This window comes from Mya arenaria, chromosome 15, assembly GCF_026914265.1.
Source record: "Mya arenaria isolate MELC-2E11 chromosome 15, ASM2691426v1".
Taxonomy (NCBI): domain Eukaryota; kingdom Metazoa; phylum Mollusca; class Bivalvia; order Myida; family Myidae; genus Mya; species Mya arenaria.
In genome coordinates, this window is record NC_069136.1 from 48,311,544 (window position 1) to 48,338,455 (window position 26,912).

Consider the following 26,912-nt stretch of genomic DNA (forward strand, 5'->3'; position numbering starts at 1 on the left):
ACCAAACCAATTTTCATTTGAACCTCCCATTACGGTCAACAATGCTTCAAACATTATGAGAATAATAAAAAAACGGTTTACAGCGTAAACTTCAATCGGCCAAATAAAATTTGTAAATTAAAAATCGATTATGACACAATCCAAATCGGGATGTCCGAAATAATGCTACATGCGCAAAATTCATTCTCAGTTTGATCAATTTCTATTAACTCAAAAAGAAACGTTTCGGGAATTTCTCTTAAAAATAAATGGCAAATATACCCTTAAAATCGATGAATCGATGTTTTTAGAAGTTGGTGGTGGTCGTTTTTTTTACCAATTTTCCAATACCCGTTTATTCGTCTTCGTCGTCTGTCGTATCCGGATACGACCATCCGGATACTGTCTTCTAGTCCCATCGGTAATTTCCGTAATCACCGGATGCTATCTTAACCAATCATATAGCTCGATTGCCAAGACGTAATTAGGTTCGTTAATTTCCGGCTTTACACTTCCGGAAAACTCACCTTTCGTACCCATATTGTTCGAACTGAGCTCGAATCGCTCCCTGTACCCCCCCCCCCCCTAGAAAAAACTCAACGGATTTACATTAATCTCAAAATCGATCCGTGAGGCCTTCAATCCGGAATTCCGGATTAATCCGGAATTTTATCATCCCTGATTCAAGTACATTTTTGTTAAAGATGCACTATTTCTCAAAAATAAGATTTAACACATTTTATACAATTGTTTTAATATACCAAAAAGATGAACAAATGTCGAAAACAATAGATCTTATGGAGGATACCGAGTTTAATTTGTAAGAAATGTGCAGAAAACACGGTATTGCTACCTTATGAGACCATAGTAGATCGCAGTAAATCTTTTAGCATCTTTTAGCATTTACCAATCATTTAATATTTTTTGCGTTTTCAGCTATTAAATACACGGTTATAATATTGTTATTAGTAATTAATATTTTCCATAAGAGCATTATTAAGTCAGTAGTTGACGGTGTATCACTCAAAATTTATGTTTGTTTTACATGTGTATGTATTAATTTTGAATAAGAGTGTCACTTGAAGGTTCACTTGCACAAACTTTATCATTATAATTAATGTACATGATTAATGTGTTTCTGAATGAAAATAAACCTGAAAACATGCATCAGAAGACTACATTTTTGTGTTTGAAAGAGGCTTCAATTTATCCCACAAGGGGCGTTACCCCCTTGACCCTGGCTGGGGGAGGACACACATACCCCCCCCACCAGCCTACTTACGGGATTTGCCCTGCTACTCAAATTAATTTCTACACCCCTGGTCTTTATGAAAATTAATGTATACGTAGCTGTGATGAGCTCAAACATTTAATTTCAATAAAGACCAGGTCACCTCCAAATAGTTCCCAATATTGTTCATATAAATCTTACTTCATTTCCATGTGTTTTAAGAAACTCCATTTCGTCTGGTGTAAAACTGGCCATTGAAATTGACTTGACCCTGTGTGGGGGGTTTAAGCCTCGTCTGAAATGTCACATTAACACAGACATATTTATACATAATCGTTACATGCTGGTTATAGAATTCAGATACTGCTGCCTCATCTGAAATGCAAAATTAACATATTTAAATGCTCATTAGTGGCTATTTGATGTAATCAAAGGTTTAATCCACCATGATTGACCATCAGGCTTTTTGGACCGTGGCATATTCAGTTGAAACCTCTATTTTAACTGTGGACTGTCATTTTGAAATCTATTAATGAAAACTTGTCAACAAATTTTAAAAAACATACTATATACTAACAGTAACCCACAACAAGCTGTGCAAACTTATGCTCCTATTGTCATATCAATATATGTGGGTCCACGCAAGTGCCATTCAAAGAACTGCTTGTTATGTGAAGAGTCTTTTAAGTTTATTAGGTGTATCAAGGTCTGCCCTAATATTGGCTTTACCCCGCTGTGACAACATCGTGTTTTAGATTGTGACAGCAATACAGTCAAATCCAGACATTGAAAGATTTGAAGAAACAGAGTGAGATACAAGTGATCTGGGTGCAATACCCTAGCTCTTTGAGAAGAGATGTATTTGTTCTTTAGTGTACTGGTGGTAAAATGCCAATACATGGGATACAACTTTCCTGGGTTGAACCAGTACTGAGTGCACCATGTACTACCCTTTAAATGCCGAGCGCTAGACAGATGTACCATGTACCTTGTTTTAACATATGTTTTGGTTTGACGCGGGCGGGTTTTCAACCCTACACCTCCACGCCCGAAGCGAACGCTTTTCCACTAAGCAATCGTAGACTGTCATTGCGAATAGATATAAATCAAAACTTGTCAACAAATTTTGAACGAGACTATACTCACAGTAGCCCACTACAAGCTGTGCAAACATATGCTCCTATTGTCATATTAATATATGTAGGTCCACGTTGGTGGCAGTCAAAGCACTGCTTGTTATGTGGAAGAGCCACCATTTCTCTGAGGTTTTTAAGGTGTTTTTCATCTTGTTTTTTCTTATTGGACGCCATTTTGGTACACCGCCGGAAATTACGTAAATGAAGCAAAAGAAAATGTGAACCCAAGAACATATATCTGAAAGAAGCCATGGGGCTAATGTCCAATGACCACATGACTGGAAATTAAAAAAATAAATATTTTTATGTCCCTTTATCAGAGACACAGCTAAGAAAAATCGTTTTTAATTCCATTGCAAATTATTTCACTAAGTTTTTATAGAAAATAGGCACGATTCGGCACTTCTGAAAATGTGAGTAATAGTAACTACCCAAGTCCTACAACACGAGATATTGAAATTATACACCAGCGCTTCAGCGCAAATGAATACCTTTCATCACGATGATAGTGGGTGAGTAAATGTGTTGTAACATGCTGTCAAGGACAATGTGCAATACATAGCGTGCGTAAATATGAATACAGAAGCCAGGTGGTAATAGCACGGCTAACCCTCGCCTATTTATTACCGTTCTGAAATGGGAGTTAGTGTACAGATGAAAACATAGAAAACCCTCTTCAGCATGTCACCCTGAAGTCCCAAAAAACTAAATGTTATCCACTTAGCAACTCCAGCTTTACACATTTCGCCGATAGAGCATGTGTTCAAACATAGTCGGTTCAAAAGCTAACATGAGCTTGTGTTGTATATTGCTGCTATATTTCCCCCGCAAAATAAATCCCATCTGATTCTTTTTGTCTTGCAGGCGTCGATATATGGTAAACGTAACTTCTCGATTAAGAGTGAATCGAGGGTTGAAAGGTAGAACTGACACGGATATGGGCCATGTGTAGCAATTATTCACCAATCGATACTTTAGTATTTTGCATCTAAATGTATGTGACTGGAATGTGCTTCTTACCTTTATCACTAATGGCGTTAACAAACATTTGAGGTCGTCATGGCACACGGCGGAGTCATACCATGATTTAGTTTAATCGTATTTTATTGTAAATGATATACACACGTGATATAAATAAATTCGACAAACATTATTATTATACAACAATACCATGATGCCAGCCAGTGTGCGAGGGTAGACCTTTATAAACTGTAAAACAATCATGTTTTACTATTAGTCACAAGCGGGCCAACATTATTACAACAACTGAGGTAATTTTTCATGATGTTGTATCATTGAAAAAGTTCACATTTCACATAAAATATATTTTGAAGTATTATCTTACAAAACGTGATTGGGCCCCTTTTTAAATTTTCAAAACTGTGGCTCAGCGTGGGATAAACACAGACTCTTCTGTCAGCTTCCGTACAAGAATGCGATATTTCTGAACACATTAAATGAGCAAGGAGCATAAACAGTGTGTATATTCCACGTGATTAATAACGTCATATAAATGCTACGTCGGAAGGCAACATTTTTCTTAAAATGAAGACTTAAATCGAAGATAACTTTTTTTACTACACCATTCTTAATGAAACAAAGGGTAGTCTTTGCCGCTTAAAGAGCCAAGCCTTCGTTTTATTACCGAGGTTTGATAAGGTGATCTGTTTCAACAAACCTGTTTCGAAAATAATGTTTTGACAGTGCTCCGTCAGACGGCCGTATATTGTGAAAAGGTCTGTCGAAGTGTTTAAAAAAACTACACTCTCAATCAAACTCTGGTAAAAGACCGACGACGGGGCTCCGTAAGAGGCGTACATTGCGCTTTGTTTCATTTAAAATGATGAATAAATAATGAGGTTATCTTTGTTTTGAAGTCTTCATTCGAAGTAAAATATTGCCTTCGGACGTAGCATTTATGACGCAATTTACCACGTGGTATACATACACCGTTTGAAATATGCTTGCAGATTGTACATGTATTTAAAAAAGACCTATGGCTTTTAATGAGTGGGTTGTCACAGGATTTTATTAAATTGTATAAAATATTCCTTTGTGTTTGGGCACGTTAGTTCATGTCATTAACCTTTGAACGCCGCCTTTAAAGCTGCACTCTCACAGATTTGACGTTTTTCCAACTTTTTTATCTTTTGTCTTGGAATGAGCAAATTTTGCGTAAATATCTGCAAACCAATGATGAAAGACTTTTGACATATCTGATCGCAGATTTTCATATTTCCATTCCAAATTTAATGTTTTATGGCTTAAACCGTTACTAACGGTTAAAGAAAAATGCATAAAACATCAATTTTGTAAAGGAACTATGAAAATCTGTGATCTGATATTTTGTCATCAGTCTTTAATAACTGGTTTTCAGATATTTACGCAAAAAAAAACTGCTTGTTCCAAGACAAAACAAAGTTGTCAAAACGTTCAATCTGTGAGAGTGCAGCTTTTAAATAATCACTAAGAGTTTAATACAAAACACTTACGAAAAAGAGATTTTCAATCAAGAAATAAATCACACATTTTCTCATTCCACTAAGATTAGCTTAATTAAGTAACATACATTCAAACCAGTCTGTAAAGTTGTAGTTCATGTTATTTTCCCTTCACATGCACAGAGGGATGTTTCGAAAATTACAAATGATATTCGTACTTTGGTGCTGATATATTTTATTAATAACACAACGTACAACAAAGGCAAACATTACTACCTGGTCATAAGATTTACAGAACAGTATGTATTTTTCCGATTACTCAACATAATATATGTATGTATTCAATGGAGTCACAATTAATATTGCGTTATAAATAGACTGGGTACCGAGTAAAGTACATTTTAGAGCATCGAGGTATGCATATCTTTCTTATGAGCACTGAACAGTGAACTCGAATTTATTATATGATAAATTATATAAAAAAGTATGTACATGTATAAACATAACCAAATATGAAATGTTAAGTAGTATAAATATTTAATCAATATGGCACTCGAAACATTTGTCTTACAGACAATTTAGTCAAATTCCGGACGAACATCATATTCTTGTGCCCGCCTTCTTAAAACATCGATACTTGACACGTGCATAGTTTGTCGCTCAGGGCTTCCACTATCCTTCGCCTTGCTCTCAAAACTAGGTTTCGAAGATCTGGATTGATACAGGCTTGTATCGAATGAGTGAGGCATGCTCGGAATGATGACGTCATTTCCGAAACCCATAGGCGCCATGCTGTTTCTCAGAATGGGTGGAAAAGATGCGAACACCGGGTGTCTTGACTGAAACGGGGACAGTGGGCCGGGTAAAGCATATTTCTGCAGGAAATGGGTCTCGTAGGCTTTAAAAAGTAAGTCTGAGAGTGTCTGAGCTTGTGGGGTCACGTGACGAGGCGAGAGGGGCGGAGGAAATGACCCGCCGGTGAAAGGGTGGCCTGCTGGTCCTACTTTCTCCTTCTTTCGCCACTTTGCTCGTCTGTTTTGAAACCAGACCTGCCATAAACAGACATGACGATGTAAAATGATGTATGCAGTTCTTAAAATGAGAAGTTTGTCGTTTAATTGTTACATATAGCTTTTTAAACAGTAATTTTAGTATAAGTATCCTATACTTGTAATAATCCATATCAGCCTTCTATTTATATCTTTTTAATATTGGACTAATGTTACTAAAACGTTTTTTTAGTCGTAATGGCACGAATATTTTAGTTCAAAATGTCTATCTATAGTTTCATTTCACGTGTCTTGGGAGTCTAACCTGCACTCTGGCCTCGGTCAGGTCGATTCTCATCGCAAGCTCCTCCCTGAATGTAAAACACACGATACAGTAAAGATATTTGTTTGTTTGTATATTGAAGCTTGGTGTTTGTTTGATATTGACACGTATGCCTTTAACTAGAGTCTTGGTTCCAGTACAGTACAATTTCATGATATATACTTTTTTAGAAATATTTGCGCTGGTCGACTTGAACATTTGGAGGTTAATATTAGACATACAATTCGGTACAAATATTCTTTTATTGACGTAAGACTTTTCGATTCAAACGGATTTTCAACAAAACTCGTTCAAATTTGGTCAACTCCTTTACACACATACCATTCAGCTTTTCGTGTTAATAATGTACCTGGTAAACACATCAGGATAATGGGTTTTCTGGAAGGCACGCTCCAGTTCCTCCAGCTGCATACTCGTGAAAGTAGTTCGGTAACGTCGCTGCTTCCGCTTGCTGTACTCATCCTCGGAACAAGATGGCCGCTCAAAGTCGACGGGACTTCTGCTTCTTCTTTGCCTAAATGAAATGATAATTCGTTTAAATTGATTAAGTTCTTATCTCATGTTCATGCTTTTTATAAAATATTTATTTAAGGCTTTTTTTAATAAGTTGGTTAACGGATCCGCCGCCCAATATTTTCGAAAACTTTTTAGTATTTTTTTTTAAATATTGAAAAAAGTAAATCAGATCGTTTTTTTTGCGCACATGAATAATGTAAAACCTGTTGCCAGTTCCTTTGCAAAATAAGGATACAGTTTTAAAATTTGTTTTCAAAATGGCGACCTCAATTGAGCTGAGATCATACAAAAACAAATTCTTATTTTCAACATACCATCTGCATTTAAACTATTTTTTTGGAATAACTGATATCAAGGCTGATGTCTGTATCAATGGTAACAAATCACATATAAACCATAGTAATTGATAAAATATATTGTCCTGTGTTTGTCCCAGGGAGCATAAATTGTTAAACAAATTATATGGAAACTACTATTCAAGTAATCAAAATCTGTGGTAACTTAAATTTTGTTAAAAGCTGCAGAGAAATATCTTAACTTCAAAGAATTCATTACTGAACAGAAAGTCATTTCTATTATTTACATTTCATATTCCATTTAATAAATAATTGAGTCAGTGAAATTTGTTACATTGTACTTTTTCTGTTGAGAAGAAGTAGTGCCCAGCAATGAGGAGACACATGCATATTCATTGTTAGGTTGATATGTGGAAATAGTGTTGCAAATAGGAAAACTCTTGCAGTCAGGATGTGCTTCAAAAACATCAACAAAAAGTGACAGTAAAACTGAAAGTTTTAATAATATTGTCTTAAAATGTGACACCATTATAAGGTGGAAGTGTATAAAATGCTTATATAATGATTACATTAATTTGAATTTGAAATTGGTAGGAGAGAAAATTGGACTATAAAGCCAAACATATGAGTATGACAAAGTGAGCATTTGAACATATCAATATTCATTCTATGAACATGTCTTCCCTTTTTGTTGTTATTTTGATCTTTTGGTTTTGGGTTTGACCACAAACGCTATGAAAAATACATGTACATGTATTGTAAAAAAAATAGTATGAGTATGAAATCCTTTTTTCTGTTCTTTTTTTCGCCCCACCCGTCCAACATTTTTTCAAAAAAATCCGTTAGCCAATTAATAAAAAATGGCCTAACGAGTTTATAAATACATTGATATCAGGATATTTTGTTTTTATTTATAATACCATATTATATTTTAAACTGATTTATTAATTGCTACCCGGTAGGTTGAAGTATAGGAGTTCTAGGCATATAGTAAACATGCACACATATGTTTGTTTCAGTGCAAGATCGGAAAGTATGACCTCGTGAACATCAAAAGTAAATAGTTAACTGTTGCTCACTCGTGGACAGAAAAGAACTTAGAGATCAAAGACTCATTTGGCTGCATATCATACAAAATGGCGCCAACTACAAAACAGCAGCGCGTTCAGTAAAGATGTTTGCGGCGAACGTTCGCTGTTTGGTTTTCCGCTTAACGTGTATGCGCTGCGTTGCAACAGGGATACAAAACAAAACGTTTGCGAGCGTTTTGTAAACGCTCGCCTGACTGAACACACTGCATGTGTGGATGTTCGTACCTATAAATGCCATTTCATACACTACATACACACAGCATATAACATACCAATGATTTTTTTTAATTGCATATTTCAACTTTATTATGTTTTCGAAAGTTAATTTCCATTTTATATGCTCCATGGAACTCGTTGTCTCCATTTACATATCTTGATTACTGAGATAAATGGTTCAAATATTAAAAAGGTATACTATTTGTACATGTTTTTAGTTCAAACTTCCAATTAATTTTTGAAATATGCCAAGTACCTGCTACCAAGTATTCATACTAGCACAATAAAAAAAGCCTGTACTCAAAAATTGGACACCTTGGCGAACAGCAAGTGCTCTATTTAAACGGACAACTGAAAAGACACTGTATAATAAATTGGGTGTACATTGGATGTCGATTTAAGTGTCATACCGCAAGTCTCGCTCTCGTATGAGATTATGTTGTGGAGAAGCGTCCTCGTTAGTTACGCTTTCCCTTTCATTTGCCTGTTCCGAAACTCCATCAAACCCCCTCGTCGGGACCACAGCACTGCCGTGCATTCCGCTGTGTTTTCCAGTCTGTGCATGTGCGAGCCATTGGAGATGTGTGTCGCCGTGGCCACTTGGAATTTCTGGCGGCGAAGAGGTCCGCAGAAAGATGGGAATTTTCAGGCCATGACTTTGCATATCTTTTGATGATTCCCATGTTCCGGGAAGGCAACTTCCTGAAACGATAAACATTATGTTGTTTATCAGCAAAGAAAAGCCACTGTCGTTTGTCCTTGATATGTTTAAGTGTTTTGACATTTTATTTCGCTCTCATTTCAAACCGCGCATTCGTTGGGACACAATTTAGTTTAAACTTATTGATTTAACAACGATTGTAAAACAAGTTATTACAATATTATATTGATCACTCGTTGGCACAAATTTACGTGAATGTGTGGTCTTATGTTGTTAGGGAAACCGGAGTACCTGGGGGAAACCGACTTTTCCGGCTTAGTGGCAACAAACCAAACACACATGCGCCCAGGCCGGGAATCGAACCCGGGTCGCCTAGATGAGAAGCGAGTGCGCTAACCACTGCGCTAACATCTTACCAAATTCAACGACGTCACTTCCAAATTAACGTTTGGTTAGCGCTTTTTTGAACAACTACAATTACCTGTCATTATGTATCTTTTTTAAAAAATGTATTTTTTTTTTTTCAACTCTAAAACACCAACTGTAAATATTTAACTCGTTGCTGTGCCACTTGTGAAAATAGCTTTTAGTGCTCACATGGTAAATACATCACGATCTTACAATGAAACACTTATTCTATATGTTTTTTTGTAAACTTGTGCGGACCATCTCCTCTTTCTTGACACACAGGGCTCTATAATATGCAACAGCACGGTATAGAATCAACTGATATCCAAAATTGTTGTACGCTCCTGAAAACAAACAATTATGCTGACAAATTCCCGATCGAAAAGTCTTTTTTACAGGGAAGAAGCAGTGTCATATCCAAGTAATGGTGCGGCGAACGCCAACGCTATGGGGGGGGGGGGGGGAGGAGAAAGCGACTTGTGTCTCTGACAACAAGGGGACAACAATGGCTGTCGAAACATTTGGGGAGACGGGGAGGCTGATTTACCCTCGCCATCGGGTAATACCCATTCGGCGCGCACATGTCGACCTACCTTATACTTATATCTTGCCCCTAGTTTGTTTTTCCAATCAGGTGGCTGATTTTTTATATATCATGTGAGTGTTCTCATGTAGTCTGTATTGTTTATATTTTCATTTTCTCTGCCTGCTTGTATATAAAATCAGGAATCCTGGACAACACCTAAATCGGTTAGAACTAACATATACATTTATAATAATGTTTTTAATGACTTTGAATATGTATTCAGATATAATTTCATTGACTTAATTGGAAGTTTTATGAAGAAAACTAAATATAGTGTTTGAAATTAAATACATTTTTGTTGGTTTTAAAATACACCTAAATCATGGGCAGTATTATTACGTCTAATTGCATGAGTCTAATTTAATTTACCCGGCCTGCTGTTATTCGTATTTTAGTATCAAGCCTGTAATAAAAATGTCAGAAAGACAGCCAAGAGGTTTTCTCACTTGGATTTATTTGTTAAATAAAGTCTTAGTAATTTGTGGACTAACGCTAACCATTAAATATGCATAAGGATTATAATTGAATTAGCTGGAAGAGACACTTAATCCAAGATGTTTATGGAATAATTTTACACTCTTCCCTCGAGCGAAGAACTTCCAGACGCTCTCCAGTGACCAAATTTCTGCCAATACCGGAGTGATACAACTACAGTATATTGTTTAATTACGGCTAGTTGGATCAACTGACTTTCATGTACATGTATATTACGAAACGAAATCTTTATTATAAGAATATCTTCAATTTATAAGTATTATTTTTTATAGAAAATGTATGAAATATTACCTGAAATAAAGTGAACTACTACATGTATATAAGTTCGCAGATGTTTTCTGTTTCAATGTGCTGGCCTGTACAGTGTGTATACCACGTGATATATTACGTCATAAATATTACGTCGGATGGCAACATTTTGCTTAAAATGAAGACTTAAAACAAAGATAACTTTTTCTTTTTCTTCGCCATTTTGAAGAAACAAAGGGCAGGCAATGTCGCGTAAAGAACCCCGCTTTCGTTTTATTACTGGAGTTTAATTAGGTGATTAGTTTCCTCAAACAATTCGACAAACCTGTTTCCTTACTAATGTTAGGACAATGTTTTTCAGGCGGCGGTTTTGTACAAGGGTTTGTCGAAGTGTTTTCAGAAACTAAACTCTCAATCAAACTCTGGTAAAAGGCCGAAAGCGAGGCTCTGTAAAAGGCGTAGACTGCGCTATGTTTCATTTAAAATGGTGAATAAATAGTAAAGTTATCTTTCTTTAAAGTCTTCATTCAAAGCAAAATATTGCATTCCGACGTAGCATTCATGACGCAATTTAGCAAGTGGTAAATACACACACTACTGTATCCTTTTTGCAGGATGACATGAATGGTTATTGTTTATGCTTGATATAAAGGTGATGGCCCGTATGCTTTTTGCACGATGGAATGAATAGTTGTTATTCATGCTAGATATAAATGAGATGGTCTGTATGCTTTTGATGGATAAAATTAATGGTTGTTGTTTATGCTGGATATAAACGTGATGACCTGGGTCAGTGTGTGTGTACCACGTAATAAATTACGTCATATATGCTACGTCGGAAGGCAACATTTTGCTTAAATTGAAGACTTCAAACAAAGATAACTTTTCGTTTTCTACACCATTGTTAATAAAACAACTGGCAGTCGTATAGCTTAAAGAACCCCGCCTTTCTTTTATTACCAGAGTTTGAAAAGGTAATTTGTTTCTTCAAACACTGTTTCCAAAATAATGTTTAAACAGTACTCCACCAGCCAGCGGGTTTGCGAAAAGGTTTGTCGAAGTGTTTTAAGAAACAAAAACTCTCAATCAAACTCTGACGTCCGAAGGCGGGGCTCTGTAAGCGGCGTAGACTGCGCTATGTTTCATTTAAAAGGGTGAATACATAGTTAAGTTATCTTTGTTTAACGTCTTCATTCGAAACAAAATATTGCCTTCCGACGTAGCATTTATGACGTAATTTATCACGTGATCTACACACACCGTGATGCTTTTGCTGGATGAAATGAATGGTTGTTGTTTATGCTTGCTATAAAGGGTAAGACCTATATGATTGAAGCTGCATGTAATTTATTTATGTTTTGTGTTTTTATGTTTACTATGAACTTATAGAGGTGATGCCCTGTTTATTTTTGCTTGTTTAAAGTAATGGCCTTTAAGTCATTTTTCTTGGTTTATCAACCGATGGTTCTCGCCCTGCCTTCGCTAAATAGTTTAGCACCAACATTATGTTTTATTGATTCACTGATACTTACAGTATATATTTTTCACAACGTACCTATATCACATATTTATATTCCGATTCAATGTATTACAAAATATGCTGTATTCCTATCAACCATTTATTTGTGTAAGAGCGTAAAATCTTTCACCATTAATAAATACATACTTATATCCTTTAAGGAATGATAAAGAATGTTAGTTTGTACTTTAAGAAAATGGTTTAATGCGACAAATATTGTGTAAACTACCCACTAACTGGGCCAGCCACTGTTTCGCATCTACCGCTTCCCTTGATTAAAATTAAAAATGGCTATCTGCTTATATACTGAAATAAATGTATCGCAAAACTGCCTTCTCCTTGGACCAAATATATTGTTGACCACGAACAATTATAATATTTTAAAAGTATTGCGTCGCATTTAACCGTTTATTATGGTAAATAAGATATAATAACCTTTAACCAATACTTGTACTTTTATTTGTTTATGCACCCTGAAACGCATAATTTTCTGTAGAAACAGACATGTAGAATAAAATAAATGCGTGCACTTTTGAGGAGGTTTAGAACATAGTTGATTTAATCGTATTTTATTGCTTCATAATTGTACACTTTTTGACAATGCATGCAAAAGAAAACAGATAAATAATAAATCTAAGTAACATTAAAAGCATGACATATTTTACTTTGTCAGAAGCAAAAGGATTGGGCCACAAGTTTTTACAACATTAGAATTTGACTTTAACCAGTACGGTTTCTCATAATAGAGATATACAAATAGAAAAGATACAATTGTTCAACAATACGCAATACGCGAGTGTGAGTTGCTAAATATGACATATATCAACAAAATAAAACTTAAATTTTAAAATGACACTCTTATTCTAAATCAATACATATGCATGTATAACAAACATAAATTTAGAGTGATAAACCTTTAACTACTTACTGAATAGTGCATTTATGGAAAATATTAATTACTGATAGCAAGTTTATAACCGTGTATTTGATAGCTGGAAACGCAAAAAAGGTTTGGTGAGTGCTAAAAGATTTAGTGTGATCTACTGTTGTATCATAAGGTAAAAATACCGTGTTTTCTGCACTTTTCTTTCGAATTCACCTCGATATACCTCATAAAAACCATTGTTTTTTACCTTTATTGATCCTTTTTGGTACATTTAAACAATCGTATTATTTGTGGTAAGTCTGATTTGGGAGAAAGAGAGCATAAATATGAAAATAACATTACTAATATTTCATCACGCCATATATTTATTACGCAAAGAGAAACAAAAACTCACTGTTAAAACTGTTCGCATCAATATTTAAACGCCCATGACCGATGAAGGCCGGAAATGAATTTAACAAAATAATTGCAATCGGAAATATCTTAATTATTGGATTAAACAAGTTTTCTAATGTTCGTCATTTACCTACGTTTTGAAATGAAATTCAGGAAATGAATTAAAAGCGAATTCTAAAGACCAATTATAAAAATATACATGTACATAAAAATATGTAAACAGAGGTAACGTTCCCTGCTAAGTGATCGGAATATATTTATATGGCGAATGAACAATTCATGTACTTGATCCAGGGTGTGCTTATTTTAATCATAAATAGCGCTTTAAAGCTGCACTCTCACAGATTGAACGTTTTGACAACTTTTTTTGTTGTCTTGGAACGAGCCAATTTTAGAGACAACAAAATAGAAGGCCGATTTTTATTTACAAGTTCAAAAATTGATGTTTTATGCCTATTTCTTAAACCGCTAGTAACGGTTTAAGCCATAAAACATTAATTTTCGAACAGAAATATGAAAATCGGCGATCTGATCTTTTGTCAGCAATATTATATCATTGGTTTGCAGATATTTACGCAAAAAATTTGCTCTTTCCAAGACAAGAAATAAAAAAAGTTGTAAAAATGGTAAATCTGTGAGAGTGCAGCTTTAAGTTATGGGTAAAGACTGTTGGTATGTACTTACAAATTAAATGGAAATATGTGACGCAGTCGCCTAACCCTTTATTTTGTGTCAGACTTAATACTGCACTCCCACAGATTTACCGATTTGACAACTTTTTTTATATTTTTTTTTGTCTTGGAATGAGCCAATTTTTGCGTAAATATCAGCAACCCAGTGATATAAGACTGCTGACAAAAGACCAAATCGCTCATATTCATATTTCCGTTCAAAAAATATGTTTTATGGCTAAAAAAATGCATAAAACATCATTTTTTGAACTTGAAATATGAAAATATGCAATCTAATATCACTGGTTTCCATGCATTTTCGCATAAATTGGCTCGTTCCAAGACACAAAATAAAAAGTTGTCAAAACGTTCAACTATGAGAGTACAGCTTTAAGGATACATTGTTACGATCTAGTGTCTTAGTGGTCCACATTATATTGTGTAAACTACCCACTAACTGGGCCAGTCACTTTTTATATCAACTGCTTAAACTGATTAACATCAGTAACGGCTGACTGCACCTGAGAAATACTGCCTTCTCATTGGACAAAAACAATGGTGATCACTTACAAAATATTTGTTTGCATCTATTTAAATAAAAAGTGAGTTGAAATGTTTTCATTAGAAAATAAACATCGGTTTTGATTGATCTAATAGGTTAACAGTCTTTTATATTCGTGTCTTTACTGCCATGTGCTACAAAGGCTACTCCTAAACACAATTAAACGTTATTCGCAAAGGAATATGTCCTCACGACTTTCTTTATACGTTTATAGTTAACTTATTGAAGTTTTAAAGGGACTATACGTACACCGTGTGATGAAACAGCGAAAAAAAGAGAAAATTGTAGAAAACTGACATAAACTTGGTATCGATGTGTAAAATGCATTAAAACTTAGTAAGTGAAGTACATGTACCACACAGTTTAGAATTAATTTTTTTCGCTGTTTTTTCTATTAAAAAAGATTACTAGGTATGTATAACTAGTAGAACATAGTCGATGTTATCACTCGATATTACCAAGTAAGGAATAAATCTTAAATATTCCGAGGATTTAGAGTAAGCCTTCGTAGCACAGTGGTTACAACACTAAATAGCAATTTTGGCGACATCGGTTCGAACCCGGTCTCCGACTCGATTGTTTTTCATTTTTTTTTTACAATTATGATCTCAAAGAGTAAAACATTTTATTAATTAATTGTCCTTAGATTTGTTACAGATAAAAAATGATGCCAGTCTGGTGTATAGTCCCTTTGAAAAAAGAAAGCGATCGATGATCGAACAGAAATATGAAAATCGGCGATCTGATCTTTTGTCAGCAATATTATATCATTGGGTTGCAGATATTTATGCAAAAAAATTGCTCTTTCCAAGACAAGAAATAAAAAATGTTGTAAAAATGGTAAATCTGTGAGAGTGCAGCTTTAAGTTATGGTTAAAGACTGTTGGTATGTACTTACAAATTAAATGGAAATATGTGACGCAGTCGCCTAACCCTTTATTTTGTGTCAGACTTAATGCTGCACTCGCACAGATTTACCGATTTGACAACTTTTTTATATTTTTTTTGTCTTGGAATGAGCCAATTTTTGCGTAAATATCAGCAACCAAGTGATATAAGACTGCTGACAAAAGACCAAATCGCTCATATTCATATTTCCGTTCATAAAATAATGTTTTATGGCTAAAAAAATGCATAAAACATCATTTTTTGAACTTGAAATATGAAAATATGCATTCTAATATCACTGGTTTCCATGCATTTTCGCATAAATTGGCTCGTTCCAAGACACAAAATAAAAAAGTTGTCAAAACGTTCAACTATGAAAGTACAGCTTTAAGGATACATTGTTACGATTTAGTGTCTTAGTGGTCCACATTATATTGTGAAAACTACCCACTAACTGGGCCAGTCACTTTTTTATATCAACTGCTTCAACTGATTAACATCAGTAACGGCTGACTGCACCTGAGAAATACTGCCTTCTCATTGGACAAAAACAATGGTGATCACTTACAAAATATTTGTTTGCATCTATTTAAATGAAAAGTGAGTTGAAATGTTTTCATTAGAAAATAAACATCGCTTTTGATTGATCTAATAGGTTCACAGTCTTTTATATTCGTGTCTTTACTGCCATGTGCTACAAAGGCTACTCCTAAACACAATTTATAGTTAACTTATTGAAGTTTTAAAGGGACTATACGTACACCGTGTGATGAAACAGCGAAGAAAAGAGAATATTGTCGAAAACTGACATAAACTTGGTATCGATGTGTAAAATGCATTGAAACTAACTAAGTGAAGCACCACACAGTTTAGAATTAATTTTTTTAGCTGTTTTTTTCCATTAAAAAAGATTACTAGGTATGAATAACTAGTAGAACTTAGTCGATGTTATCACTCGATATTACCAAGTAAGGAATAAATCTTAAATATTCCGAGGATTTAGAGTTAGCCTTCGTAGCACAGTGGTTACAACACTAAACAGCAATTTTGGCGACACCGGTTCGAACCCGGTCTCCGACTCGATTTTTTTGCATTTTTTTTACAATTATGATATCAAAGAGTTTTTAAATGTTTTTATTAAGTAATTGTCCTTAGATTTGTTACAAATAAAAAATGATGCCATTCTGGTGTATAGTCCCTTTGAAAAAAGAAAGCGATCGATGATCTCACTTCCATTTTCACCCCTTGCATATAGATCCTTCCTCGCTTAGATTATAACGTGTTTTATTCAGTAGGCGGGGAACCAAATTACGACGTCGTGTCTGAAAAGTTGAACAACTGCATTTCTTCATGATTAAGCGTGGTACTTATTGAATGTTGATACACGAATTCAATGTCCGGACTTATAGCAGTGTGTGTATATACCACGTGATAAATTACGTCATATATGTTACATCAGGAGGCAACATTTTGCTTAAAATGAAGACTTAAATCAAAGATAACTTTTCTTTTACAACACCATTTTAAATGAAACAAAGGGCAGTCTATGCCGCTTAAAGAACCGCGCCTTCGTTTTATTACAGGAATTTGATAAGGTGATTGTTTTCATCAAACACTGTTTCCAAAACAATAGTGCTCCGTCAGATGGCCGTATTGTGAAAAGTTTTGTCGAAGTGTTTTAAGAAACTACACTCTCAATCAAACTGTGGTAAAAGACCGAAGGCGGGGCTCCGTAAGCGGCGTAGACTGCGCTATGTTTCATTGAAAATGGTGACGAAATAGGAAAGCATTGCAAGCAAAATACATGTATTGCCTTCCAACGTACTAGCATTTGTGACGCAATTTATCACGTGGTATACACACGCTGTATAGGTAACAATTAGATTTATATAACCGGTATTTATTGTTCACTCCATCCTCTTTTGACGTCTTTGTATTTTTGAATATTGGACAGCTCTCACATATAAACACGAACTTGTAAAACTATACAACGAGGTTTTTGTGGCTTTCGAAATGATACGATCTGCCCGCGTGCCGAAGTAAGGCCAGCGCAACACCGAATCCCGCCGTGCGGAGTTAAAGGGGAATGGGATGCGAATGACATGTTGTGACGAAACTTGGTAAGTAGCAAGCTCATAATTATGGACACGTATCTTTTGTTTGTAGTTTGAGTTCATAGAAACAAGGTCAAGGTCAAGGTCGCTGATTGTATTTTAGATAGCCAAACCTTACACAAAGAACGTCGATTTTTTTACCGCTGCCCAGAACAAAATCATGATATATAGTCATGTATGCCAGTCCGGGGTATTTTTTGTTGATCTTTACAGTTCGAGGGGTGAAAGCGAAAAGGTTCTATCTGTTTCTTTATTTTATGTCAGTTAGAACCTTTTCGCATTCACCCCTCGAGTTGTACACACTACTTCTAGCTCAATTTGAATTTTTTACTTATAATTATCGGTCCATTTCTTAATTCTTGTAAAAGGACCTTAATCATTAACATGTTTAAGAGTTTACAAGTGGACCATGCTGTATCCTTCTCATAACGCGAAATGTCCCAACTCAGTGGACACCACTATACATGATCTGCAAAATTAACTCTGACCGAATTCAATGGAATCGCAGCCCCTACCCCTGGGGGGCACACTGAATCCGCTAGTGATGATTCAGATACTACGGATTCAATTACCTAAGTTACGCCTCGTTTTCTGTGGTCGTCACGTGTCCTCTTTGAATTAAACGTACCTTTTTGTCATTTAGATTAAGTGAAGTGAGGTTTTGTGAGCTGTGGAACAAGTGCAGATTTGTCCGAACCTCTAGTTCGAAAATTGATGTTTTTTGGTTTAAACCTTTACTAACGGTTTAAGAAAAATGCATAAAACATCAATTTTTTAGCTTAAATATAAAAATCTGTGATCTAGCAGTCATATATAATTGTTTTCCATGGAATTTTTTTGAAAAAATGGCTCGCTCCAAGACAAAAAAAAGAAAAAAAGTTGTCAAAACGTTCAATCTGTGAGAGTGCAACTTTAAAGTAATACAAATTCTACATAGCGTTGATATAAAAATGAAAAACGTAGACGACCTAAAAATTATGTTTGAAAATTTATAACACTTGTCCACCTCATTTATTTTATCTCAAATTAACTTGCAAAACTTTTTGAGTAAAAAATCAAAAGACGTTACATTATAAGTAATATCCGCAAAAATAACTATGGAACGCACGTACCTGGGTCACGGTGAAGTCCGATCAATGTTTCAATATCATAACTACCCTTCTTCGAATTCGCCATCCTTATCTGTTATCAAAGTTTAAAAATAAACGTATTAAATTCAACAATTCCTCGTCAGAAATAGATACATTTTAAGGCAGACAGTTTTAATGGTGGCAAAAGTTCGAAAAACTACAAGTTATTCAATCACGAGATATATCTATCTATATGGCAACGAAATTGAATTATCTCCCAGACGATCTCTTGAATTACTAATTGGATAATTGTAATCCGGTTATCATCATTTGCGTCTATCAAATAGCATTGAAAAATGTTTCCCAGAATTGGACTTGACGGAGGGCGCATTGCTGATGTTCAATTTATTACAACCAATTAGACAGAGCTACTGCAGACCCTCCGATTGGTGAGAAACGCCTCCTTCAATTGATTGAATTGAATCCAATTTCTAGTTATATTCTGTTATAATAAGGTTTCAATTCCGTAGCTTTATTTCCTCGTTATTGCAATTAGTAATTTAATATCATAAAGTAAGGATCATTGGGGAAATCTGGATATGTTAAAGAATAATAAAATGATGTCTTTACTTGTTAATGTGATTGTATTTGAAACGTTATATTCACCGAATATTGCCTTAAATCAAAGGTGAAAGAAATAAGAACATTATTTCTTCCGAAGGGACGAAAACGCATTTAGTTTCTTAAGTAAATGATCAGTTTTATTGTTTAAGTGAAATAAATCCGCAGGAAAACAATTACGTGTTTTCGTACCCACGAATGACTAGTTCGACGCCTTTGAAATATTTCCGATGATAAGGGCTTTTTAGTAATTTTATCGCTTGCCCTATCGCGTTCATGCAGTATAAACGCAAGAAGAAATGCAATTAATACTTTTATTAACATTAAAGAAAATCATTACGAAAAAAATAGCATCTTCTGTAATTGAGTATTTGTTGTAAATGTATTTGAATAAAGAATTGCTGATTTTGTAACGTCGTATGTCATTGGTGAAATGACGTCTCGCTTATCCAATCGGAGCGCAATATTGAAATAAACAATGATGCCATAAACCTCTTGCGTGTATAAACGTCAGGGTTTATCTATTCAAAGGTCTAGGCGAATGTAAATATTTAAAACATGTGATAAATCCTTAATGTTTCAACTTTAAAGCGACCCGCTAATTTTTCTTTGAAATTTCACTTTTTAAGGTATGACGAAATAAAGTCTGGCAAATCATAAGGAGATACCAAAAGCTCGAACCATACAGTATATGTTGATATTTAAGGATTGATAGCATTTTTTCTTGCGATTGTTCTGTATGAACGCAGTAGGGCATTCGAGCAAATGCCGTGAATAGTATATGTTCATGTAAGTCATTTTTATACAAGTTAATACAATGTATTACAAATGTAAATAAACACGGTCTATATTTTTACATTTGACTCATTCAATCTAATTAGTAAAACAGTACGTTGGAGGTGCTTCTCAATGCTATTCAAAATGGTTTCCATAGTTTGATACTCAATGAAATAAATACTAAAAAAATAAGTTTTAATATCAGCCTGACATTTTTACGTTAAATCATAGCAATTCAAAGACTAAATCGTCTTTTCTATTAAATTAAACATGGCTTTGTTGATAGTTGATAGTTGTTGATTGAAAAAAAACATTTATTCAAATAGTAGTGGAGAGGTACTCGTTTATTTTCTATGCACTTTGAAGAGGCTGATATATTGTCAATAAATGGTCTAAAATCCCACCGTTTGTGTTGGAAATAGGACATGCATACATGACTCTAGTTTACATAAGGCAAATACTTTTTATAAAATATATTTGAAATGGAAAACCGGCGACATTCCGGAAACTTGAAATATTTTTTTCGCTTGTTAGCCTGTATTTAACCAGGCCAATGCATAGAATATATCATACAAATGCAAGGCTGTTTCGGCTTTATTTTTGTTTCCTTTACGTAAGCGCTTTCGATTATGGAATGAAATGAACTTATTATTAAAGGTATATGAAACATCCGAAACTTCCAAGTACTCTTTCAGATGTTCAGCTATATGAAATTGTTGAGAAAAGAAACAGGAAACAGATTTTGAGAATTATTTATTCAGTCTAGAAAATTCTAATAGACGATTAGTGTGGGAGTTTTTTTGCGCGGAAATGCTCGATTTGTAAACGTGCTAATTCAACAAGAGTTTAGATCATTACTAAATTGACTTTTCCTTTAATAATGAGCACGAGTTCATTGTCGTATCTTTTGCAAATGGAAGCTTTAAGAAATTGGATGGTACTTGAGTGCGAATTGAAAATTGATTAAAATATGACAGCGAAATTAAACGGAAGTGCCTATGATGAGAAACTAAAATAGTATTGATTGCATGGTGTATCTGTTTAACAAAGATGCCTTGGTTTCAACGAGGTGCTCTTGTTCATTTCTATAATAGCTTTTGATGTAATTGGTAATTGCAAAATGACAAAGGAATCAGAACGTTCTGAACTACCATGAGTAAGCCAAACTGATTCTTCTTTTTTTAAATTGATTAACTTATGGCACACCAACCAAACTTTTGTTATGACGTCTATGTTATTATTATTTTTTTTTTTTGATTATTATTTTTTTTTTTTTGGGGGGGGGGGTATTTTTATTTAAATGCACCAGTCAATTGTAACCACGCCCCGGGGATAGCCGGGGAAATAGGCCGTGTTTTTACCTTCCAGGTGGCCCCGCAGTGGCGGGTCAATGCGGTGGTTTTGTGTTCGCAAAAATATAGCGGGGAATGGGCCTTACCTAGGGTCCCTGGGGTGCAGGGGCAATAGGCGGGGATTTTACAATCTGTACGTCTCCACAGGGCGGGGATTTGACCCGGGGTGGGGTGGACCGAAAGTCAAAGTCCCCGCTATTCCTCGGACCTGGGGGGGGGGGGGGGGGGCGGGCGTGACTTTTTTGCCATGAGCTAGTGTTATGATTCTGGATCGTCAGACGGATTCGAATTTAATCATCTAGAATCCTCGACGAAACAATCGCCAAATTTCCATTTTGGTCGTTAATTGGTTATTATTTAGCGATGGCCCGTGCATGCGCGGTGGCTAGAATAGACAGGGGCTTAGCTAGCCCTCTATTCATGTGGATTCATAATTGTGCTAAGGGGCATGCTCCCTCTGAAAAACCATGGTGCAATCTGGGCCTTCTCGGGTGCTTTATTTAGTACCGGAAAATGGACAGTTTTATGATTATGTAGTCAAGTACGTATACTGCAACTTTGGCGGATTTCTTTCAATTGTTTCTCAGAAGCATGCGGATTCAGCCGCGTACTCACGTATAGGCAGCTACGCGCATGAATAGAGGGCTTTCGCGCCAACACTAACTAATTGCTTAGTCAGTGAACCATTACTGTCCAATAAATTCAGCAAACTCGCTGTGACCGACTGTTGGTATGGATCAAGTCCGAGACTGTTGGTATGGACCAAGTCCCCGACTGTCTGTATGGACCAAGTCCGCGACTGTTGGTATGGAACAAGTCCGCGACTGTCTGTATGGACCAAGTCCGCGACTGTCTGTATGGACCAAGTCCGCGACTGTTGGTATGGACCAAGTCCGCGACTGTCTGTATGGACCAAGTCCGCGACTGTTAGTATGGACCAAGTCCGCGACTGCTGGTATTGACTAAGTCCGCGACTGTTGGTATGGACCAAGTCCGCGACTGTTGGTATGGATCAAGTCCGCGACTGTTGGTATGAACCAAGTCCGCGACTGTTGGTATGGACCAAGTCCGCGACTGTTGGTATGGACCAAGTCCGCGACTGTCTGTATGGACCAAGTCCGCGACTGTCTGTATGGACCAAGTCCGCGACTGTTGGTATGGACCAAGTCCGCGACTGTTGGTATTGACTAAGCCCGCGACTGTTGGTATGGACCAAGTCCGCGACTGTTGGTATGGACCAAGTCCGCGACTGTTGGTATGGACCAAGTCCGCGACTGTCTGTATGGACCAAGTCCGCGACTGTCTGTATGGACCAAGTCCGCGACTGTCTGTATGGACCAATTCCGCGACTGTTGGTATGGACCAAGTCCGCGACTGTCTGTATGGACCAAGTCCGTGACTGTCTGTATGGACCAAGTCCGCGACTGTTGGTATGGACCAAGTCCGTGACTGTCTGTATGGATCAAGTCCGCGACTGTCTGTATGGACCAAGTCCGTGACTGTCTGTATGGACCAAGTCCGCGACTGTCTGTATGGACCAAGTCCGCGACTGTTGGTATGGACCAAGTCCGCGACTGTTGGTATGGACCAAGTCCGCGACTGTTGGTATAAACCAAGCCCTCGGCTGTTGGTATGGACTAAGTCCGAGACTGTCTGTATGGACCAAGTCCGTGACTGTCTGTATGGACCAAGTCCGAGACTGTCTGTATGGACCAAGTCCGTGACTGTCTGTATGGACCAAGTTCGCGACTGTCTGTATGGACCAAGTCCGTGACTGTCTGTATGGACCAAGTCCGAGATTGTCTGTATGGACCAAGTCCGTGACTGTCTGTATGGACCAAATCCGCGACTGTCTGTATGGACCAAGTCCGTGACTGTTGGTATGGACCAAGTCCGCGACTGTCTGTATGGACCAAGTCCGCGACTGTCTGTATGGACCAAGTCCGCGACTGTCTGTATGGACCAAGTCCGTGACTGTTGGTATGGACCAAGTCCGCGACTGTTGGTATAGACTGAGTCCACCACTGTTGGTAAGGACCCAGCCCGCGCCTGTTGATATGGACCAAGTCCGCGACTGTTGGTATTGACTAAGTCCGCGACTGTTGGTACGAACCAAGTCCGCGACTGTTGGTATGGACCAAGTCCGCGACTGTTGGTATGAACCAAGTCCGCGACTGTTGGTTTTGACTAAGTTCGCGACTGTGATAATGGACCAAGTCCGCGACTGTTGGTATGGACTAAGCCCGCGACTGTTGGTATGGACCAAGTCCGCGACTGTTGGTATGGACTGAGCCCGCGACAGTTGGTATGGACTTAGCCCGCGACTGTTGGTATGGACCAAGCCCGCGACTGTTGGTAAGGACCAAGCCCGCGACTGTTGGTATGGTCTAAGTCCGCGACTGTTGGTATGGACCAAGTCCGCGACTGTTGGTATGGACCAAGTCCGCGACTGTTGGTAAGGACCAAGTCCGCGACTGTTGGTATGGACCAAGTCCGCTACTGTTGGTATGGACCAAGTCCGCGACTGTTGGTTTTGACTAAGTCCGCGACTGTTGGTTTTGACTAAGTCCGCGACTGTTGGTATGGACCAAGTCCGCGACTGTTGGTATGGACCAAGCCCGCGACTGTTGGTATGGACTTAGCCCGCAACTGTTTGTATGCACTAAGCCCGCGACTGTTGGTATGGACTTAGCCCGCGACTGTTGGAATGGACTATGCCCGCGACTGTTGGTATGGACTAAGCCCGCGACTGTTGGTATGGACTAAGCCCGCGACTGTTGGTATGATCTTAGCCCGCGACTGTTGGTATGAACTAAGTCCGCGACTGTTGGTATGGACTAAGCCCGCGACTGTTGGTATGGACTTAGCCCGCGACTGTTGGTAAGGACCCAGCCCGCGACTGTTGGTATGGTCTAAGGCCCCGACTGTTGGTATGGACCAAGTCCGCGACTGTTGGTATGGACTTAGCCCGCGACTGTTGGTAAGGACCAAGCCCGTGACTGTTGGTAAGGACCAAGTCCGCGACTGTTGGTATGGTCTAAGCCCGCGACTGTTGGTAAGGACCAAGCCCGCGACTGTTGGTATGGTCTAAGGCCCCGACTGTTGGTATGGACTTAGCCCGCGACTGTTGGTATGGAATAAGCCCGCGACTGTTGGTAAGGACCAAGTCCGCGACTGTTGGTATTGACTTAGCCCGCGACTGTTGGTATGGACTAAGCCCGTGACTGTTGGTAAGGACCAAGTCCGCGACTGTTGGTATGGACTTAGCCCGCGACTGTTGGTATGGACCAAGCCCGCGACTGTTGGTAAGGACCAAGCCCGCGACTGTTGGTATGGTCTAAGTCCGCGACTGTTGGTATGGACTTAGCCCGCGACTGTTGGTATGGACTAAGACCGCGACTGTTGGTAAGGACCAAGTCCGCGACTGTTGGTATGGACTTAGCCCGCGACTGTTGGTAAGGACCAAGCCCGCGACTGTTGGTAAGGACCAAGTCCGCGACTGTCTGTATGGACCAAGTCCGCGACTGTTGGTATGGACTTAGCCCGCGACTGTTGGTAAGGACCAAGCCCGCGACTGTTGGTAAGGACCAAGCCCGCGACTGTCTGTATGGACTAAGCCCCCGACTGTTGGTATGAACTAAGCCCGCGACTGTTGGTAAGGACCAAGTCCGCGACTGTTGGTATTGACTTAGCCCGCGACTGTTGGTATGGACTAAGCCCGTGACTGTTGGTAAGGACCAAGTCCGCGACTGTTGGAATGGACTATGCCCGCGACTGTTGGTATGGACTAAGCCCGCGACTGTTGGTATGGACTAAGCCCGCGACTGTTGGTATGGTCTAAGTCCGCAACTGTTGGTATGGACCATGTCCGCGACTGTTGGTATGGACTAAGTCCGCGACTGTTGTTATGGACTAAGCCCGCGACTGTTGGTATGGACTAAGCCCCCGACTGTTGGTATGGACCAAGCCCGCGACTGTTGATATGGTCTAAGTCCGCGACTGTTGGTATGGACTAAGCCCGCGACTGTTGGTATGGTCTAAGCCCGCGACTGTTGGTATGGACTAAGTCCGCGACTGTTGGTATGGACCAAGTCCGCGACTGTTGGTATGGACCAAGTCCGCGACTGTTGGTAAGGACCAAGTCCGCGACTGTTGGTATGGACCAAGTCCGCGACTGTTGGTATGGACCAAGTCCGCGACTGTTGGTTTTGACTAAGTCCGCGACTGTTGGTTTTGACTAAGTCCGCGACTGTTGGTATGGACCAAGTCCGCGACTGTTGGTATGGACCAAGCCCGCGACTGTTGGTATGGACTTAGCCCGCAACTGTTTGTATGCACTAAGCCCGCGACTGTTGGTATGGACTTAGCCCGCGACTGTTGGAATGGACTATGCCCGCGACTGTTGGTATGGACTAAGCCCGCGACTGTTGGTATGGACTAAGCCCGCGACTGTTGGTATGATCTTAGCCCGCGACTGTTGGTATGAACTAAGTCCGCAACCTTTGGGTTTGGACTAAGCCCGCGACTGTTGGTATGGACTTAGCCCGCGACTGTTGGTAAGGACCAAGCCCGCGACTGTTGGTATGGTCTAAGGCCCCGACTGTTGGTATGGACCAAGTCCGCGACTGTTGGTATGGACTTAGCCCGCGACTGTTGGTAAGGACCAAGCCCGTGACTGTTGGTAAGGACCAAGTCCGCGACTGTTGGTATGGTCTAAGCCCGCGACTGTTGGTAAGGACCAAGCCCGCGACTGTTGGTATGGTCTAAGGCCCCGACTGTTGGTATGGACTTAGCCCGCGACTGTTGGTATGGACTAAGCCCGCGACTGTTGGTAAGGACCAAGTCCGCGACTGTTGGTATGGACTTAGCCCGCGACTGTTGGTATGGACTAAGCCCGTGACTGTTGGTAAGGACCAAGTCCGCGACTGTTGGTATGGACTTAGCCCGCGACTGTTGGTATGGACCAAGCCCGCGACTGTTGGTAAGGACCAAGCCCGCGACTGTTGGTATGGTCTAAGTCCGCGACTGTTGGTATGGACTTAGCCCGCGACTGTTGGTATGGACTAAGCCCGCGACTGTTGGTAAGGACCAAGTCCGCGACTGTTGGTATGGACTTAGCCCGCGACTGTTGGTAAGGACCAAGCCCGCGACTGTTGGTAAGGACCAAGTCCGCGACTGTCTGTATGGACCAAGTCCGCGACTGTTGGTATGGACTTAGCCCGCGACTGTTGGTAAGGACCAAGCCCGCGACTGTTGGTAAGGACCAAGCCCGCGACTGTCTGTATGGACTAAGCCCCCGACTGTTGGTATGAACTAAGCCCGCGACTGTTGGTAAGGACCAAGTCCGCGACTGTTGGTATTGACTTAGCCCGCGACTGTTGGTATGGACTAAGCCCGTGACTGTTGGTAAGGACCAAGT

General features: G+C 38.6%; 2 protein-coding genes across 4 annotated transcripts in view; both read right to left on the reverse strand.

Moving 5' to 3' along the window:
• Positions 1-2,529, reverse strand: part of LOC128219952 (arf-GAP domain and FG repeat-containing protein 1-like) — a 31,011-nt gene extending 28,482 nt beyond the window's left edge. For all 3 annotated transcript variants that reach the window (XM_052928155.1, XM_052928153.1, XM_052928152.1), the window contains exons 1-2: positions 2,357-2,529; positions 1,412-1,505 (exon numbers count right to left, since the gene is read on the reverse strand). In XM_052928155.1, coding sequence (XP_052784115.1) covers positions 1,412-1,505; positions 2,357-2,520 — 258 coding nt within the window. In that variant the 5' untranslated portion in view covers positions 2,521-2,529. The remainder of the gene's footprint in view (positions 1-1,411; positions 1,506-2,356) is intronic.
• A 2,836-nt stretch (positions 2,530-5,365) lies between these two features.
• Positions 5,366-18,849, reverse strand: LOC128219439 (homeobox protein ARX-like). The gene is made up of 5 exons (XM_052927249.1): positions 18,786-18,849; positions 8,649-8,940; positions 6,469-6,633; positions 6,102-6,147; positions 5,366-5,836 (listed from the first exon to the last, which is right to left on the reverse strand). Exons 1-5 carry the CDS (start codon positions 18,847-18,849, stop codon positions 5,366-5,368), a joined length of 1,038 nt encoding a protein of 345 aa, XP_052783209.1.
• Positions 18,850-26,912: the final 8,063 nt, after the last annotated feature.